The sequence below is a fragment of the Pongo pygmaeus genome, chromosome 7 (assembly GCF_028885625.2).
Source record: "Pongo pygmaeus isolate AG05252 chromosome 7, NHGRI_mPonPyg2-v2.0_pri, whole genome shotgun sequence".
Taxonomy (NCBI): domain Eukaryota; kingdom Metazoa; phylum Chordata; class Mammalia; order Primates; family Hominidae; genus Pongo; species Pongo pygmaeus.
In genome coordinates, this window is record NC_072380.2 from 23,105,249 (window position 1) to 23,123,744 (window position 18,496).

The window sequence follows — 18,496 nt, forward strand, 5'->3', positions numbered from 1 at the left end:
GTGAGTTGGGACTCAGAAAGGGCAGAGGATCCCACATCAGGCCCAGAACCCAAGGCGGGGAACCTGGAGAGCCCTGTGTGTGGGCAAACCTGCCACTCCAGCGCCCACCTGCTTCCCATCCACAGAGAGCGCACCCACACTGCCTGGCCTCCCCCACACGCAAGGCGCTGCGGGGAGTCAAAGTCATCAGAGAATCAGCCCTCACACAGGGCTGAGAACCCACCAGGGGAGGATGGATGGACCCTACAGAGGCAGAAAGTAAAGTGGGTGAGAACCCGAGGGAGGGAGAGACAGTGGCTGTAGCAGGAGCTCAGAGGAGAGAGGAGGCTGCCTGGGCTGCGCTTGTCACGGGAGCAGGTCCCAGGGCGGCCATGTCTGCATCTGTGGAAAGCACAGGGCCTGGGACAGGGGACCTCTGTTTTCACCCAGCTCAGCCTCACTTCCTGGGGCTGGGGCAGAGCTAGGTGGAGGCAAACAGACTCTGAGCAAGAAGCAAACCTGAAGACCGAGCAACGCTGCCCAGATCTCGGGACGATGAGGGATTAAATGAGACGTGTGTGCAACATGATGCACCTCACCATCCTTAGAGATAGACGGCCACGAACACGAGGCTATGTTTCCCAACAGCCTAATTTTAAGGAACATCAGAAACAAGTGACATTCATTTTAATGTATGGTACTGAATATATTTAAAATATAATTTAATATACAATCAATATACAAAAATTATGAGTGAAATATCATCCACTCTTTTTTGCATTAAGTCTTTGGAATTCGTATGTAGTTTACACAACAGCTCTGCAAACTGGGCTTAGGCACAGGTCAAGAGCTCCTTAGCCCACTGGGGTTAGTGGTGCCGTGCAGGACAGGCCAGCCCCTCAGGAGGTCCTCGGGGGGCGGGTGGGGGCTACATCAGGCCCTGAACAAAGGAGGAGAGAGGACGAGGGGACGGACAGAGTCATTAGGGTCAATGATAGGGTGCAGAAAGGATGAGATAGAGTGGGGAGAAGAGATGGGAGAAGACAGTTTAGGGTCCGGATGGTCTATAGCACAGGACCCACGGCTTCCAGCATGGAATACTCTGGAAGAGCCCTCTCACCTATGGGGACAGCAATTAGGACCCTGTCCCTATTCCCTCCATTCCTGCTGCATCTCCAGGAACAAAACACTTACTCTCAGTGGGATCACCTTCATTCGCTGGAACCAGCAGCCTCCTCCTCTGAGACCCTTCAGCTTCTTCCGGTTCCTGTAACACATAGTGCGGAATGTCCTGGTCAGAGCCAGGAGTCCTACAGTCCAGTACTGTCCCCGACCACTAGCCAGCCCTGAGACCTGCAGCACGTCACTTCCAGAACATTGTTCTGAAAGTTCTGGCAACAAGACAGGAAACAAAGGGGCAAGACTCTCGAAAGGAGGCCGATACAGCAGTCAATATTTTAGATTAGGAGTGTATATTTTTAAAACTCCAAGGTTTACATTGTAATACCTAAAAGTGAATATGTCCTGATTTTTTTTTTTTTTTTTGAGACAGAGTCTCATTCCGTCTCCCAGGCTGGAGTGCAATAGTGCGATCTTGGCTCACTGCAACCTCCACCTCTGGGTTCAAGAGATCCTCCTGCCTCAGCCTCCCAAGTAGCTGGGATTACAGGTGTGCACCACCATGCCCAGCTAATTATTTTATTGTATTTTTATATTTTTAGTGGAGACAGGGTTTCACCATGTTGGCCAGGCTAGTCTTGAACTCCTGACCTCAGATGATCCACCTGCCTCGGCCTCCCAAAGTGCTGGGATTACAGGCGTGAGCCACTGCACCTAGCCCTGATGAATGTTAAAACACATAGCAGAGGCTGGGCATAGTGGCTCACCCCTGTAATCCCAGCACTCTGGGAGGCTGAGGTGTGAGGATTGCTTGAGCCCAGGAGTTTGAGACCAGCCTGGGCAACATAGCGAGATCCTGTTTCTAAAAATAAAATAAAATAAGCTGGGTGTAGTGGCACAAAACTGTCATCCCAGCTACTCAGGAGGCTGAGGCAGGAGGATTACTTGGCCTTAGAAGGTCAAGGCTGCAGTGGGCCATGATTGTACCACTGCACTCCAGCCTGGGTGACAGAGTGAGACCCATCTCAGAAGGAAAGAAAGGAAAAGTAGCAGCAGACATAATAAATTAGAAAATGGACTTACAAGAAGACCCAAAATGCAAAGAAACAGCTTTGATGAGGAATAGGAATAATTTATCTGAAATAAACTCCCAAATCTTGATTGAGTCATAATAAAACACTTGACTTGAAATACTATCTTCTTTGATAATAAAATTGAATGTTGAAAGGATCTCAGTCATTCCTAGAACCATGTATTAATTTAAATTAATATTTTTTAAAGCCTAGTGACTATGTGGGCGGGGGGGGGGGGGTGCTGGAGAAAATCTTGTAATTCTAAATTTTATCTAATTCTAAATTATAAGATGTATACAAATAATTTTGAAAACATTTGCTGTCTAAGATATTAAAACATATTAGACAGTTTTGTTTGGTGTTGTACATGATATAATCCTTTTCATGTCAATACCACATATATACATACGCATTTATGTACCTAGATGGTATATGCATAAAGAGTTTAGCAAAGAATCGCAAGAAATTATCCACTGTAGTTACCTGAAATAAGAAGGGCCAAAAGGCTGGGAAAGAGTAAAGAAGGTTCTTGGTATGATCAAGTTTTTTCATACTCTGGTGGATGTGTGGCTATGGGTGACCTGCTTTCAAAAAATGATCAGGCCAGGCATGGTGGCTCATGCTTGTAATCCCAGCATTTTGGGAGGCCAAGGAGGGTGGATTGCCTGAGCTGAGGAGTTCAAGACCAGCCTAGGCAACATGACTAAACCTCGTCTCTACAAAAAATACAAAACTTAGCTGGGCATGGTGGCACATGCCTATAGTTCCAGCTACTCAGGAAGCTGAGGTGAGAGGACGACATGAGCCCAGGAGGCAGGGGTTGCAATGGGCCAAGATCGTGCCAATGCACTCCAGCCCAGGTGACAGAGCAAGATCCTGTCTCAAAAAAAAAAAAAAAATGTTCAAAGTCATTAATAAGCATGGAGGAAGTATTGGCATTGTTCATTTGTTTCCTTTTAAAATCTCTTCTCTTTATTTAAAAAGAAAGTGGTACAGATGCAAAGAAGAAACAGAAACAGTCCAGGTGGAAGAGATCACCGCCCATATAAACATTTGACATTTTCAAGGATAAGATCTAGTTTTTCTTTTTTTTTAAAAAAAAGAGTGAAGAGGAAGGGAGAAAAAAGTAAACATTTGACATGTAGCAAAGGAGGTGGCAAAAGGGCAAAGGCAGGAGAAAAAGGAAGAATTGGTTGCTAAATGGGCTTGGAAGAAGGAAACAGAGACTCAGAATAATTCAGGGAGTTCCTCAGCTTATATTGAATCAAAAATTCAATTCTGTTTAGATTTTATTGCTGTATGTTAAAAATCAAATCATTAAAAATAAAACACTGCAAGAAACTGGATAGTCTCATCTTATGTCCGAGGGAAGGACTTTCAGTGCTTACGAGCAATGAACAATAAATATATCTACAGATTTCCCGCCTACTCAATATCATATCAAAACTGATGGATTGATATGAACTGATTTGTGTGCGTGTGTCCAATACAAAAGCCCTTTGTGCATTGACTTGGAATCCTACTTTTTGGAAGCTGCCCTACAAACTTTGAAATATGTTTAATGTAATAACAATTTCAGAGTAAATTTAAAACTTCTGCTGTTTCAAGCAAGGGCTCCCTGAGTTCTGTTAGGAGCACATGATGGAGACTGTGCAGCCTTATTCAGTCCTCAATGAACCCTGTGACACCCACTCTATGCCTGTGGAGCTCCAGGCTCTGGGGACACAGCAAGGACAGGACAGGAAGAAACAGATGTCCTGCAGACTGGCACGGTCACCACCTCAGTGCAGCTGCTCCATCCCCTGCAGTCCCCTGTCTCCTTCAGGTTCCATTTCCCCTGGGCCAGGAGAGCTAAGGCACTGCCCTCTCCCACTGTCTACGAAATCCCAGGTAAGCAGCAGGCCAGGAAACAAAATGACCTGTCCCCCACTCACCGGCAGATGCTCTGACTCTCCTGGGGACAACATATTGACACCTGTCGGCTCTGCTGGCTCCTGGACTTCCATTTCCTGCTCAGGAACCTGGGTGGGCTGCAAGATACTCACGATCTCATTGAGGGCATTGTCCTCAGCCCCAGGCCGTTGTGGGGAATGTGAGCTCTGGAAAAAGACATTGGGAAGGCAAAGAGCAGACTCAGGAGTCCACACCTAGGGCTTGCTGCAGGGTCCCCAGTATGCAGCTGGACCTGCCATCCCCACCCCCTCTCAGTGAGGTCACCGCAGGCAGCCCAGACTCAGCACATCCAGGACCTGCTGCTGGGGCCAGGCCCCCAGTGCTGCGCTCAGGCAGATACCCCATCCCTAGGGTGCAAGCTGTGGGGTGAGGATGTCACCTGGGCTGCAGCAGGGCTCACCAGCCTATGTGGTGCTCATAATGGCCATGTGTCCCCCACAGTCAGCCCAGAGCCCCCAGGCCACTTCAGAGAGTCAGGGCAGCCATGAGGACAATGGGGACCCGCCCACCCAGGTTCTGCTGTCCCAGGAAGCAGTTCCTGAGCCCCTGAGCCCCCAGCTCCTGGAGAAACTAACTCACTCTGTCCAGACGCTCAGGGTCCCCACCACCACCTAAAAAAGAAAGTCTCTTGAGCAGGCGGGGAGGGGCCCATGAAGCACCTCTCTCCCAGAGGACAGTGGGGCACAGGGCTGGGCTGGGGGCAGGGACACTGGACAAGGAGCCCTGGGCCAAGGGACAGGAATGGGGCCTTACAATTCAGAGACACCCTGAGGAAGTGGGATGAGAAGGGGACCTAGAGTAAAAACAAACACGTGGAAAATCTCTGGTTCTGCTCTGACCAAGGCTGAATAAATCCTGCAACCACTTCTCATCCTCACCTTTGTCACCTAGTTGAGGAGCCCACTGCCCCCTGCCTGGCTGGGCTTGAAGATGGGAGGAAGTAGCCCTGCCCTCCTGGACTTGGCTGGGAGATGTGGGGACCCCCAGACCCGGGAGAGGGACTGATGAGACCAGGGTCCTGGGGGAGGTGCACGGGATGTGGGGATGAGGGTGACCACAAGGAGGAGGATAGAGCCAGGATGGAGGCACTTAGACTTGGGGCAGGGGCAGGCGTTTCTGTCTGTGGGAATAGGGTGGGAGGGGACAGGGCAGAGAGTGCCCAGTGCCCCCGCCCTCAGCCAGCACCTACCTGAGCAGATGCCTTTCAGGTAAGGAAGGACTTTCTTCCACAGTGAAGACGTGCAAGCAAACACAGCCACAATCAAGACTACGACTAGAACTGTGACTCCTATGATGATGCCTGAGAGAGAACAGGGAGCGGCAGGAGTCCCTCGGCTAGTAGTCACTGTCTCCTCCACAGCTGGGGCTTCCCCAGTGGGCTTTGTACCTGATTCTTTGTGGACACATTCGATGTCACTCCAGGGCGTACAATCACCGACCTTGGCCATCCCTCTGGGACACCTGGGTACACACAGGGAGGGAGAGGCGGACTCTTGATGGAAAGCTGGCCAGGTGGGATGAAAGAGGAGCCACCCTCCCTCCCCAGTGTCCCTGAGAAGACGTCAGGGGAAGGACAGTCTCCTCGTGTCTGCAGGGGGTCCCCCAAGCTCCCTTGTTGAGGCTAGGGAAGGGTCTGAGCATGCACGCTTCAGCCCCTCGGCCTCCCTGCTCTGGGGTGAGAGCTGCAGTTCTGGGAGCCTTCTGTGCTGGGCACACACTGAGCTTCCCTGGGCTGCAGGGGAGGCCTGTGTTAGGAGAAGCCACACTCCAGGGGAAGATCACAAGCCCCTGTGGCCACAAGCTGAGTCCGGTCTTCCAGTCAACCACAAAAGTGAGCTCTTGTCCCCAGCTGTCTGCCCATTCCTCCCAATCACAGCAAATACTAGGGGGGCCAGAGAAGAGCAAATTACTCTTGGCCCCTAAAACCCAAATAGGGAAAAGATAGGTCTTAATGAGGGATCGGGGCTAGGGGTGAGGCCAGCTGGGTGGGCTCAGGTCCTCAGGGGAACTTGAAGGAGCTCCACCCATGGCCTTATTATGCCTTTTGTGGGCCATGGGCACTTTTGTCTTTACGGACCCCTGCCTGCACAAAAAATATTAAAAAATACACTTTATTGCTGAATTGGTATAAAGATGAATATATGCCTGGCTGCATTCTACTCATCCTTCTCATTTCAAAAGAAATTAAATCATTTCATGGGCCCCTAAAATTATCATGGGCCCCAAGTCATGGCCTTCTGTGGTCAGTGAACAAGTCAGCCTGGCCAAGGGGACTCGTGCTGGGCAGGGGTGGGAAGAGGCTGCTGCAGGGGGCAGGGGTGGGGACAGGCAGAGGGACCAGGAGGGGAAGCCACAGGCTCAAGGATGTCCCATGGGGGTGCTCTCAGGGGAGAGACAGGGGTACAAGGAGACTTGGGTCTTTTTGGGGTTCCATGGAGCTGCTGGGAGCCCCCAGCTGCTGTCTCACCCTGTGCGGCACTTCCGGCACATCTCAGGAGAATCTTCTTCCCGGAAGGTGCCTTCTTCGCACTGACACACTGTGTTTCTGGTCGTGGTGCAGGGACTTACCTCCACTTCACCTGACAACAGAGCATAAGGTTTTGGGAATGTGTTTTCCTGATGTGTCCCTTGACCCTTTCTCCCCACCCCAAGACCCTCCTACTCAGCACAACTCGGTTCGCCAAGGAGTTCTGAGTGCCAGTTTCTGCACCAGTACACTCATGGCTCATTCAGGACACCCACCCTTCAGCTGTCACTAACACTCAGAGTCATACAAAAGGACCACAGTTCATTATTTATTACATTAGATTAGCGGAAAGCATCGTTTAGGGGATGAGCATCGTTTAGATCGCATGGCCAGTAGCAAGGGAAATGCAAGGCATCACCTGAGAGACTGCAAGGAGAGGAGCCCTTGGGGGACTTCCCCAAGGCCTGGCCTGCTGGGGAGGAGGGAGAGGCCTGAGAACCTGAAGGGTGAGTGAGGCCAAGCACCTGCCAGGAGCACAGAGCCCAGGGGAGAGAGCCTGGCTCCGAAGCAGACCTGTGCCACCGCTGAGATCCAGCCCTGTCCACTTAGCCAGGCTCACGGCCCCAACCCCTTGCAGCTGACAGTTTAAAAGATTTCCTTACCATGTAGCATACATTATACAAATACTTTCTGTATTATTATTATTATTATTATTATTAATTATTGAGACAGGGTTTTGCTCTGTTGCCTGGGTTGGAATGCAGTGGCACAATCTCAGCTCCCTGCAACCTCGACCTCCTGGGCTCAAGAGATCCTTCTGCCTCAGCTTCCTAAGTAGCTGGGAATACAGGCACGCGCCACCATGCCCGGCTAATGTTTATATTTTTGTAGAGATGGGGTTTCTCATGTTGCCCAGGATGGTTTCAAACTCCTGGGCTCAAGTGATGCCTCCCAAAGTGTTGAGATTACAGGCATGAGCCGCTGTGCCTGGCCTGTTTTATTTATTAAAAAGCTCAAAGACAAAATCATGGAACATGGTATGATGAAGACCAAGGTGGACCAGAATCTAGGTCTCCTGATCCCATTTTAGCTACAACTTTTATGTCATCACCCTGCATTCCACCTTTGGGCATGGGGTCCATATGTTCTGTACCTGAATCACACTTGGTGCAGCGCAAGCAGAAAAGGAGGTCATTCCAGTGAGTGCTATAGTCCTGTCCGTATTTGCAGGAGATGCAGTCTCTACTATCTTCTGAGATATGGTGTCCTGGGAGAGGAGAGAAAAGCCGGTGAATGAAATGTCACAGGATTCCCAGAAGCTGGCAGTGGTGGCTGGGGGACTCCTCTTTCAGGGATGTGTGGAACCAAAAGAGGGAAATCTCCTCTACGTAGCTTGGTCAGTTCATCAATTCTGCATTTACACACCTTAAACCAGCGCTGCCAAGAGAAATATAAGCCACACATTTATTTATTTATTTTGTTTTTTATTTTGGAGACGTAGTCTCACTCTGTCACCCAGGCTGGAGTGCAGTGGTGTGATCTCGGCTCACTGCAACCTCCACCTCCCGGGTTCAAGAGATTCTCCTGCCTCAGCCTCCTGAGTAGCTGGGATTACAGGCACACACTACCACACCTGGCTAATTTTTGTATTTTTTTTAGTAGAGACAGGGTTTCACCATATTGGCCAGGCTAGTCTCGATCTCCTGACCTCGTGATCTGCCTGCCTTGGCCTCCCAAAGTGCTGGGATTACAGGCATGAGCCACTGCAACCGGCCTATTTATTTATTTATTTAGACAGGGTCTTGCCCTATAGCCCAGGCTGGAGTGCAGTGGTGTGATCCCAGCTCACTGTACCCTCGACCTCCCGGACCCTCCCTCTCCCCCTACCCACAAATAACTGGGACTACAGGTGCACACCACTACCCCAGGTTAATTTTTTGTGTACTTTTTTTTTGTAGAGATGAGGTTTCACCATGTTGCCTAGGCTGGTCTCAAACTCCTGGGCTCAAGCAATTCACTCTCCTTGGACTCCCAAGGTGCTGGGAATACAGGTGTCAGCCACTGTGCCCAGCCCACATATGAAATTTAAATTTACACTCAGCACATTAAAAAAACTGAGAAGGGGTGAAATTAATTTTAATAATGCATTTTAATTTAATGTACCCCAGATAATATCACTTACATATGTAATCCACATAAAACATTGAGATATTTTAAGGCATTTTTTCATAGTATGTCTTCAAATCCTGCGTATATTTTAACTCACGGCACATCTCAATTTGCAGTAGCATATTTCTTTTTTTTTTTTGAGACGGAGTCTTGCTCTGTTGCCCAGGCTAGAGTGCAGCGATCTCGGCTCACTGCAACCTCTGCCTACTGGGTTCAAGTGATTCTCCTGCCTCAGCCTCCCAAGTAACTGGGATTACAGGTGCCCGCCACCGCACCTGGCTAATTTTTGTATTTTTAGTAGAGATGGGGTTTCACCATCTTGGCCAGGCTGGTCTCAAACTCCTGACCTCGTGATCCACCCGCCTCACATATTTCAAGTGATTGGCAATCACATGGGCCTAGGGACTACTATATTAGACAGTGCCATCTTAGACCTTTAAAATGCACAGAAGAATCTCCTAATACCTGTTCTGAATGAGCTCCTAAGCCAGTGGAAGATACACCAGGAGCAGAAGTCATACAACAATGGGAAAAGCCTTCAAAATTAAAGCTCACACATCAGCCACGGGAAGAAAATGGGAGGAATCTCTATAAGAGTCAAAGAATGATCCAAAGAAAGGGGGACTAAAGCTGCCCTAGAATGAGGATATGTTTCAAAATTGGAAAGTGTAAGTCCCGCCAACTCTGCTTTTCTTTTACCAGATTGTTTTTGGTCAATAAGTCCTTTTTAATTCCATATGACTTTGAATATAAGTTCTTCCATTTTTAAAATAACACCACTGAGATTTTGGTAGGGATTGCATTGAATCTGTATATTGCTTTGGGTAATTTAACACCATTTTGATCTATGAACATGGAATATCTTCCTGTTCATTTTGCTTTTTTTTAATTTCTTACAGCAATGTTTGATAGTTTTCAGTGTAAAAGTTTTGCAGTAGCAAAGAACAATCCAAAAAGGAAATTAAGAAAACAATTTTACTGGCAATGACATAAAAACAAATAAAACATTTAGGAATAATATTTAAAAAGGAGGTGCAAGACTTTTAAAAAACATTTGTTTGCATATCCAAGAAGCTCAATGATCTCCAAGCAGGAGAAGTTAAAAGAGAACTACACTGAGACACATTATAGTCAAATGGACGAAAGCCCAACACAAACAGAAAATCCTGAAAGTAGCAAGTGGCCCACTCAGTATGTACAAGGGAACCTCAATAAGGTTATTAGCTAATTTCTCACCAGGAACCATAGAGGCCAGAAGGGAGTGGGTAACATATTTAAAGTGACAAAAAACAAAAACACAAGCATACAAAATCCTGCAATCAAGAATTTGATATCCAGGAACACTATCATTCAAGAATGAAGAATAAATTAAGACATTCTTAGATAAATGAAAGGTAATGGAGCACACTACTAGTAGATCTGCCCTATGAAATGCTAAAAGGAATCTTTTAAGAGGTAATGTAATGACATTAGATAATAGCTTAAAGGCATACGAAGAGATAAAGAACACTGGAAAATGTAACTATCTAGGTAAATACAAATGGTGGTATGCAGCTACTCAGGCTGCTATAATAAAAAACCATAGACCAAGTGGCTTAAATAATAGACATTTATTTGTCATAGTTCTAGAGATGGCCACCATCTTGCTGTGCATTCACGTAACCTCTTCCTTGCACACACCAGAAGAGGGGGAGAGAGAGAGAGAGAGCGAACAAGAGAGAGCAAGTTGTCTGGTGTATTTTCTTAAAAAGGCACTAATCCCATCATGAGGGCCCCACCCTCGTGACCTCATCTAAACCCAATTACTTCCCAAAGGCACCATCTCCAAATACCATCTCATTGGATGGTAATGCTTCAACGTATGATTTTAGGGACACAATTCAGTCTATAGCACAGTATTATGGTACATTTGGTTTGTAAATCCTCTTGTTTACTTATACGATTTAAAGAGCAAATGCAGAAAACAATAATTACAAATTGATGTTAATGGGCACACAATGTACAAGGATGTGATCTATGACAACAACAAGATGGTGGAGGAGAGACGGAGAAGTACAGGAGCATAGTGTTTGCATACCATTGAAATTATGTTGGTATTATTCCAACTAAGCTCAAGTCCATCTCAGAAAGGCGCCAGTGGGTCCCCAAACCCATCCTATCTAATTTCCCCATTTTAGTATGCGTAATTGGAATAGACATACTCAGCAGCTGGCACAATCCCCACCTTCATTCCCTGGCATGTGAAGTGAAGACTATTATGGTGGAAAAGACCAGGTGGAAGCCACCAGATTTGCATTTACTTAAAAAAAATAGTAAATCAAAAGCAATACCAGATGGGCATGGTGGCTCATGTCTGTAATTCCAGCACATTGGGAGGTCAGGGCAGGAGGATTACTTGAGGCCAGGGGTTTAAGACCAGCCTGGGCAACATAGTGAGACTCCATCTGTACACATACATACAAAATTATCCAGGTATGACGGTACATGCCTGTAGTCTTAGCTGCTCAAGAAGCTGAGGCAGGAGGATTGCTTGAGCCCAGGAGTTCAAGCTGCAGTGTGCTGATTGTGCCACTGCACTCCAGGGGGGTGACAGAGTGATACCCTGCCTGTAAAGCACAAAAAAACAAAAGCAATACAACATTCCTGGAGGGATTGCAGAGATCATTACCACCATCCAGGATGCATCTGTGGTGATTCCCATCACATGCCCATTGAACTAGCCTATTTGGCCTGTGCCAAAGACAGATGGATCTTGGTGAATGACAGTGGATTATCATAAGCTTAACCAGGCGGTGATTCCAGTTGTAACTGTACCAGATATGGTTTCATTGTTTGAGCAAATCACCACATCCCTGGTACCCTGGTACCTGGTATGCAGGTGTTGAACTGGCAAATCCTTTGTTGGTCATACCTGTCAATAAAGACTCCCAGAAGCAGTTTGCTTTCAGTTGGCAAGGCCAGCAATATACCCTCATTATCCTATCTCCGGGATGCATCAACTCGCAGCCCTATGTCATAATTTCATAATTTAGTTTGCAGGTTTTTTTTGTTGTTGTTTTTTTTAATTAAACAGAGTCTTGCTCTGTCTCTTAGGCTGGAGTGCAGTGGCATGATCTCAGCTCACTGCAACCTCCACCTCCTGGGTTCAAGTGATTCTCATGCCTCAGCCTCGCAAGTAGCTGGGATTACCCATGTGTGCCACCACATCCAACTAATTTTTGTATTTTTAGTAGAGATGAGGTTTCACCATGTTGGCCAGGCTGGTCTAGAACTCCTGGTCTCAAGTGACCCATCCACCTTGGCCTCTCAAAGTGCTGGGATTACAGGCGCGAGCCACCATGTCTGGCCTGCAGGGATATTGATGGCCTTTCCCTTCCACAAGATATCACACAAGATGATCCATAACATTGATGACATTATACTGATTGAAACTCATGAGCAAGAAGTAGCAACTATTCTAGACTTACTGGTAAGACGTTTGCATGTCAGGGGGTGGGAAATAAATCTGACAAAATTTCAAGGGCCTCCTACCTCAGCAGAAGGACAACAACTAGGAAACAAATTCCTAGTTGTTGAATGATGTGGCACATAAGATATTCCTTCTCTTCTAAGATATTCTAAGATAAAAGATAAATTGTTGTATCTGTCACCCCCACCACCCCACAACCAAGAAAATGACACAATGCCTAGTGTGCTTATTGTGATTTTGGTGGCAACATATTCCTCATTTGGGTGTGTTTCTCTGGCCTATTTATCAAGTGACCTAAAAATGTGCTAGTTTTGAGTAGTGCTCAGAACAAGAGAAGGCTCTGCAACAGGTCCAGGCTGCCGTAGACATTTTTCTGTCACTTGGGCCATACGACCTAGCAGACCCAATGGTGCTTGAAGTATTGGTGGCAGACAGCAATGCTATTTTGAACCTTTGGTAGCCCACTCTAGGTCAAGCACAGCACAGACCCTTAGGTTTTGGAGCAAAGACTTGCCATCCTCTGCAGATAACTACTCTCCTTTTGAGAAACAGCTCTTCGCTTGTTTCTGGGCCTTAGTGCAGACTGAAATGGTTAACCATAGGCCACCAAATTACTCTACGACCTGACTGCTCATCATGAACTGAGTGTTATTTTGCCTACCAAGCCATAAGTGTGGGCACGTACAGCCTAAAGTTTCCATTTCCATTTTCAAATGTAATTGGTATATATACAAAATTGGGCTTAAGTAGGCCCTGAAGGCACAAGAAAGTTACATGAAGAAGTGGCCCAAGTGCCCATGATCCCCACTCCTGTGATATTACTTTCTTTTGCCCGGCCTGCACTTATGGCCTCATGAGGAATTCCCTATGGTCAGTTGCCAGAAGAAGGTTTACAGGTGGTTCTGCACCACATACAGGTAACACTTAGAAGTGGATGTTTGCAGCATCACATCCACTGTCTGGGACGTCCCTGAAGGACAGTGGTGAAAAGAAATCCTCTAGGCCGGGTGCAGTGGCTCACACCTGTAATCCCAGCACTTTGGGAGGCCAAGGTGGGCGGATCACCTGAGGTCAGGAGTTCGAGACTGGCCTGACCAACATGGTGAAACCTCGTCTCTACTAAAAATACAAAATTACCTAGCATGGTGGCACATGCCTGTAATCCCAGCTACTTGGGAGGCTGAGGCAGGGGAATCACTTGAACCTGGGAGGCAGAGGTTGCAGTGAGCCGAGGTCACCCCATTGCACTCTAGCCTGGGCAACAAGAGCGAAACTCCGTCTTAAAAAAAAGAGATCCTGCCACTGGGCAGAACTCTGAGCAGTGCACCTGGTTGTTCATTTTGCTTAGAGGGAAGAATGGCTAGACACACAGTTATATACTGATTCATGAGCTGTGGTCAATGATTTGGCTGGACAGTCAGAGACTCAGAAGGAAAACTGATAACAAGGAAGTCTGGGGAAGAGGTGTGTGGATAGACCTTTCTCAATGGGTAAAAAAACGTGAAGATATTTGTGCCCCATGTGACACAAATATCTTCACAAAAAGTGATCTTAGCAGGGAAGGATTTTAATAATCAGGTAGATAGGATAACCTGTTCTGTGGCTACCAGTCAGCTTCTTTCCCAGCCACCCTTGTCATCACTCAGTGGGCTCATGAACAAAGTGTGCATGGTGGCAGGGATGGAGGTTATGTATGGGCTTAACAATACAGACTTCCCTCACCAAGGCCAACCTGGCTACAGCTGCTACTGAGTGCCCAATCTATAGGCAGCAGAGGCCAACACTGAGTCTCTGATATAGCACCATTCAGAGGGTCAGTCTGCCAGCTACCTGGTGGCAGGTTGATTATTACACTGAACCATTTCTATCATGGAGGGCGCAGCATTTTTACTGGAAGAGAAGCTTATTTTGCACATAGACTTGCCTTCCCTGCATGCAATGCTTCTGTCAAAACTACCCTCTGTGGACTCACAGAATGCCTTATCCACAGTCATGGTACTCACACAGCACTGCTTCTGATTGAGGGACTCACTTGATGGCAAATGAAGTGCCCACTGTAATGGGCCTGTGCTCATGGAATTACTGGTCTTACCATGTTCCCCACCATCTCAAATCTGCTGGCTTGGTAAGATGGTGGGATACGGCCTTTTGAAGACTCATTTACAATGTCAGCTGGGTGGCAGTACCTTGAAGGGCTACAACAACGTTCTGCAGGAGGCTGTCTACGCTCTGAATTATCCTCCAATACATGCGGTTGTTTCTTCCATTGCTAGGATTCATGTGTCCAGGAATCTAGGGGTAGAAGCAGGAATGGCCCCACTCCACATTACCCTTAGTGGCCTGTTATCAAAATTTTTGCTGCTTTATGCTTTGGTAGAGCTCTGAGTTTCAGAGGGAGGAATGATTCGATGAGGAGACACAACAGTGATTCTGTGTAACTTGAAGTTAAGACTGCCACTTGGCCACTTCGGGTTCCTCATGCCTCTGAATCAACAGGCAAAAACCAGTTACACAAACCCTGCTGGCTGGATTGACTGATTCTGACCACAAAGGGGAAATTGAAGGGGAAATTGGACTGTTATTCCACAATGGACGTAAGGAGGAGGATGTCTAGAATACAGGAGATTCCTTAGGGCATCTCTTACTATTACCATGCCCTGTGAGTAAAGTCAATGGAAAATGACCACAACCCAATTAAAGCAGGACCACTAATAGCTCAGACCCTTCAGGAATAAAGGTTGGTTCACTCTACCAGGCATATAGCCATGACCAGCTGAGGTGCTTAGTGAGGGCACAGGGAATACAGAATGCACAGCGAAAGAAGCTTCTTATAAATACCAGCTACAATGACATGACCAGCTATGGAAACAAGGACTGCAATCGTTGTAAGTATTTCTTCCTTATTGTGTTATGTGTGTGTGTTTATGTGTAAATATATGTTAAGCAAATATCTGTGTTTTCTTCCTTCTCTTATCCCCTTGTTATGTGACATAAGATATTTTGAATTTATATCATAGTATTTAAGTATTGTTCACTTTATAGTATTTATGTTCCAGGGTATCAAGGAAAGGAGTAAACACCACTCAAGAACTTTGCATCCTCTTCTGGAGAAAGGGTTAGTGCGTTTTCAGTTGTATACAGGATAGCTGTATTATTTTAGGTGGAAATATAATGTCATTATTTCCATTACTTGGAGATTAAGTATGGTTTAAAATAATTTCAAATCTTTAAAAATTCTGTATTAGTCAGGGCTCTCTAGAGCAGGGGTCTCCAACGTTTTTGCCACCAGGGACTGGTTTCCTGAAAGACAATTTTTCCACGGACTGGAGTTGGGGGTATGGTGATGGTTTCAGGATGATTCAAGCACGTTACTTTTATTGTGCACTTTATTTCTATTACTGTTACACTGTAACATATAATGAAATAATTATACAACTCACCATAATGTAGAATCAGTGGAAGCCCTGAGTTTGTTTTCCTGCAACTAGACGGTCCCATCTGGGAGTGATGGGAGACAGTGACAGATCATCAGGCATTAGATTCTCATAAGGAGTGTGCAACCTAGATCTCTCAAATGTGGAGTTCACAGTAGGGTTCGCGCTCCTATGAAGTCAAATGCTGCCGCTGATTTGACAGCATGCAGAGCTCGGGCGGTAATGCTCACTTGTCTACAGCCCACCTCCTGCTGTGTGGTCTGGTTCCTAACAGGCTACGGACCAGTACTGGTCCATGGCCTGGGGGTCAGGGGCCCCTGCTCTAGAGAGATAGAGATTTATCCTAAGGAATTGTTTCACATAACTGTGGAGGCTGGCAAATTCAAAAGGTACAGGATAGGCCAGCAGAGAAGAGTCACAGCTCAGGTCTGAAGGCTGCCTGCTGGCAGAACACCCTCTTTCTTGGTGGAGGTCAGTCTTTTTTCTATTGAGGCTTTCAACTGATTAGATGGGACCTGCCAACATTATGGGGGTAATCTGCTTGACTCAAAGCCCACTGATTTAAACATTAATTCCATCTAACAACAACAACAAAAACAAACAAACAAAAACAAAAACACCTTCACATAAACATCTAGGATAATATTTGGCCAAGTATCTGGGTAACGAAGTTTACACATAAAATCAACCATCACAAGTCAACCTTGCTCCATACACATACATGTCCTTAAGATCGACGTCAGTGGTCACACAATGTGCAAGGATGTGATCTATGACAGCAACAATAGAAAGCTGGAGAGATGGAGCTGTACAGGAGCACAGTATTTGGATTGCAATGAAATTATGCCGGTATTATAAAACTACCTGTTTCGATACTTAAGAAGCTAATTGTAATCTTCAAGGAAACCAGTAAGAAAATAAGTTTTAGGCTAGGTGCATGGCTCACACCTGTAATCCCAACACTTTGGGAGGCCGAGGCAGGTGGATCACTTGAGGTCAGGAGTTTGAGACAGCCTGGCCAACATGGTAAAACCCTGTCTCTACTAAAAATACAAAAATTATCCAGGCATGGTGGCTACTCCCTGTACTCAGGAGGCTGAGGCAGGAAAATCGCTTAAACCCAGCAGCCATAGGCTGCAGTGAGCTGAGATCGTGCCACTGCACTCCAGCCTGGGTGACAGAGCAGACCCTGTCTCAAAAAAATGTATATATCTATACATATATATATATTTAAGATATATATCTTTAAGATATATATTAGAATAAGTATATATTTAAATATATATTTATTATATATATACACAAAATATATATTTAAGAAAAAAAGAAAATACATTTTAAAATATGCAGAAAAGAAAAGAAGTGAGTGAAAATGGTACATGCCAAGAAATAAACTAAAGTTTTTTTAAAAGGTGGTAAGGGAGGAACAAAATATATATAAGACATAAAGAAAACAAATAGCTGAAGAGCAGAAACAAATCTTTTCTTGTCAATAACTATGTTAATTGAAAATAGTTTAAACTCTGCAATTAAAAGGCAGAGATTGGCAGAATGAGTAAAAAAAGCAAAAAATAGACCATAATCATCTATATGCTATCCACAAGATTCCTGAATTATTTTTATTAATATTGAAAGACAGTCTAAAAAATCCAAATTACACAAACCTTACTTAATAATGTATCATAATGATGCATTATTATCATACATAATGTAAGTATCATACATAATGATAGTGATTCATGTCACTGATAAAAATGTGATTATTTAATAATAGTGTTGGGGCAACTAAAAAGGTGGCTGAAAAATAATAATGTGTCTTCCTCGCCCTCCTCTTACAACAAAATGAAGTCCAGGTGGCTCAATGACTTAATTACAAAATAGAAAACCACAAAATGACTGCAAATATATATGATAATTTTTTTTTTTTTTTTTTGAGACAGGGTCTCACTCTGTCACCCAGGCTGAAGTGCAATGGCGCGATCTCAGCTCACTGCAACCTCTGCCTCCCGGGTTCAAGCGATTCTCCTGCCTCAGCCTCCCAAGTAGCTGAGACTACAGGCATGCCACTATACCCAGCTAATGTTTGTATTTTTAGTAGAAACAGGGTTTTGCCATGTTGGTCAGGCTGGTGTCAAACTCCTGGCCTCAAGTGATTTGCCCACCTTGGCCTCTCAAAGTGCTGGGATTACAGGTGTGAGTCACTGCGCCCGGCGTTATAATGGGAATTTTTATTAGAATTTTGGACCCGGCGCAGTGGCTTATGCCTGTAATCCCAACACTTTGGAAGGCCGAGGTGAGAGGATCACTTGAGCCCAAGTGGTCGAGGCTACAGTGAGCTATGATCCTGCCACCGCACTCCAGCCTGGGCAACAGAGTGAAATCCTATCTCAATCAATCAATCAATCAATCAATCAATGCATAATTTCCCTAATCTGTAAGAATTCATGTGACTCAATGATTAAAAAAAAACAAAAAACAAAAAACAAAAAACTAACCTCTTACTAGGAGTGAAGAAAACCTAGCAGAACCAGTGTACAGTGTCTGTGTCACGAACAGATTCTTGACCTCATTCACAGGAAGAGAAATGCACATTCCGAGGAGTTTCCACGTCTCAGTCCTCGACACTTGCTATGGGCTGCTCCCTGTGGCTGGAAGGGCCACCTCCCCTCTAGGATGGAAGTTCTCTAACTGCTCCTGCTCAGCCCATTGCAGTCCTGTCTCCCTGGCCTATCGTCTCCAACTTCAAATCCTCATGGGCTCAGTTGTGCCCCTCCTTCTCAGTATTTACAGCTTCTTCCAGGTGGACACCCTCAAGACAGCAGCTTCAAGCATC

The 18,496-nt window shown here is 45.9% G+C and overlaps 1 protein-coding gene across 6 annotated transcripts in view; it reads right to left on the bottom strand.

Moving 5' to 3' along the window:
- Nucleotides 1-18,496, bottom strand: part of TNFRSF10B (TNF receptor superfamily member 10b) — a 49,098-nt gene that overhangs the window by 2,892 nt on the left and 27,710 nt on the right. For 2 of the 6 annotated variants that reach the window (XM_063669361.1, XM_054498218.2), the window contains exons 3-9: nt 7,745-7,858; nt 6,592-6,703; nt 5,512-5,585; nt 5,314-5,424; nt 4,704-4,735; nt 4,106-4,270; nt 1,174-1,246 (exon numbers count right to left, since the gene is read on the bottom strand). In XM_063669361.1, the coding sequence (XP_063525431.1) occupies nt 1,174-1,246; nt 4,106-4,270; nt 4,704-4,735; nt 5,314-5,424; nt 5,512-5,585; nt 6,592-6,703; nt 7,745-7,858 (681 nt within the window). Of the gene's footprint in view, nt 1-660; nt 920-1,173; nt 1,247-4,105; nt 4,271-4,703; nt 4,736-5,313; nt 5,586-6,591; nt 6,704-7,744; nt 7,859-18,496 lie in introns of those variants that run through there. The other 4 variants (XM_054498217.2, XM_054498216.2, XM_063669362.1 and 1 more) reach the window with 3 other exon arrangements.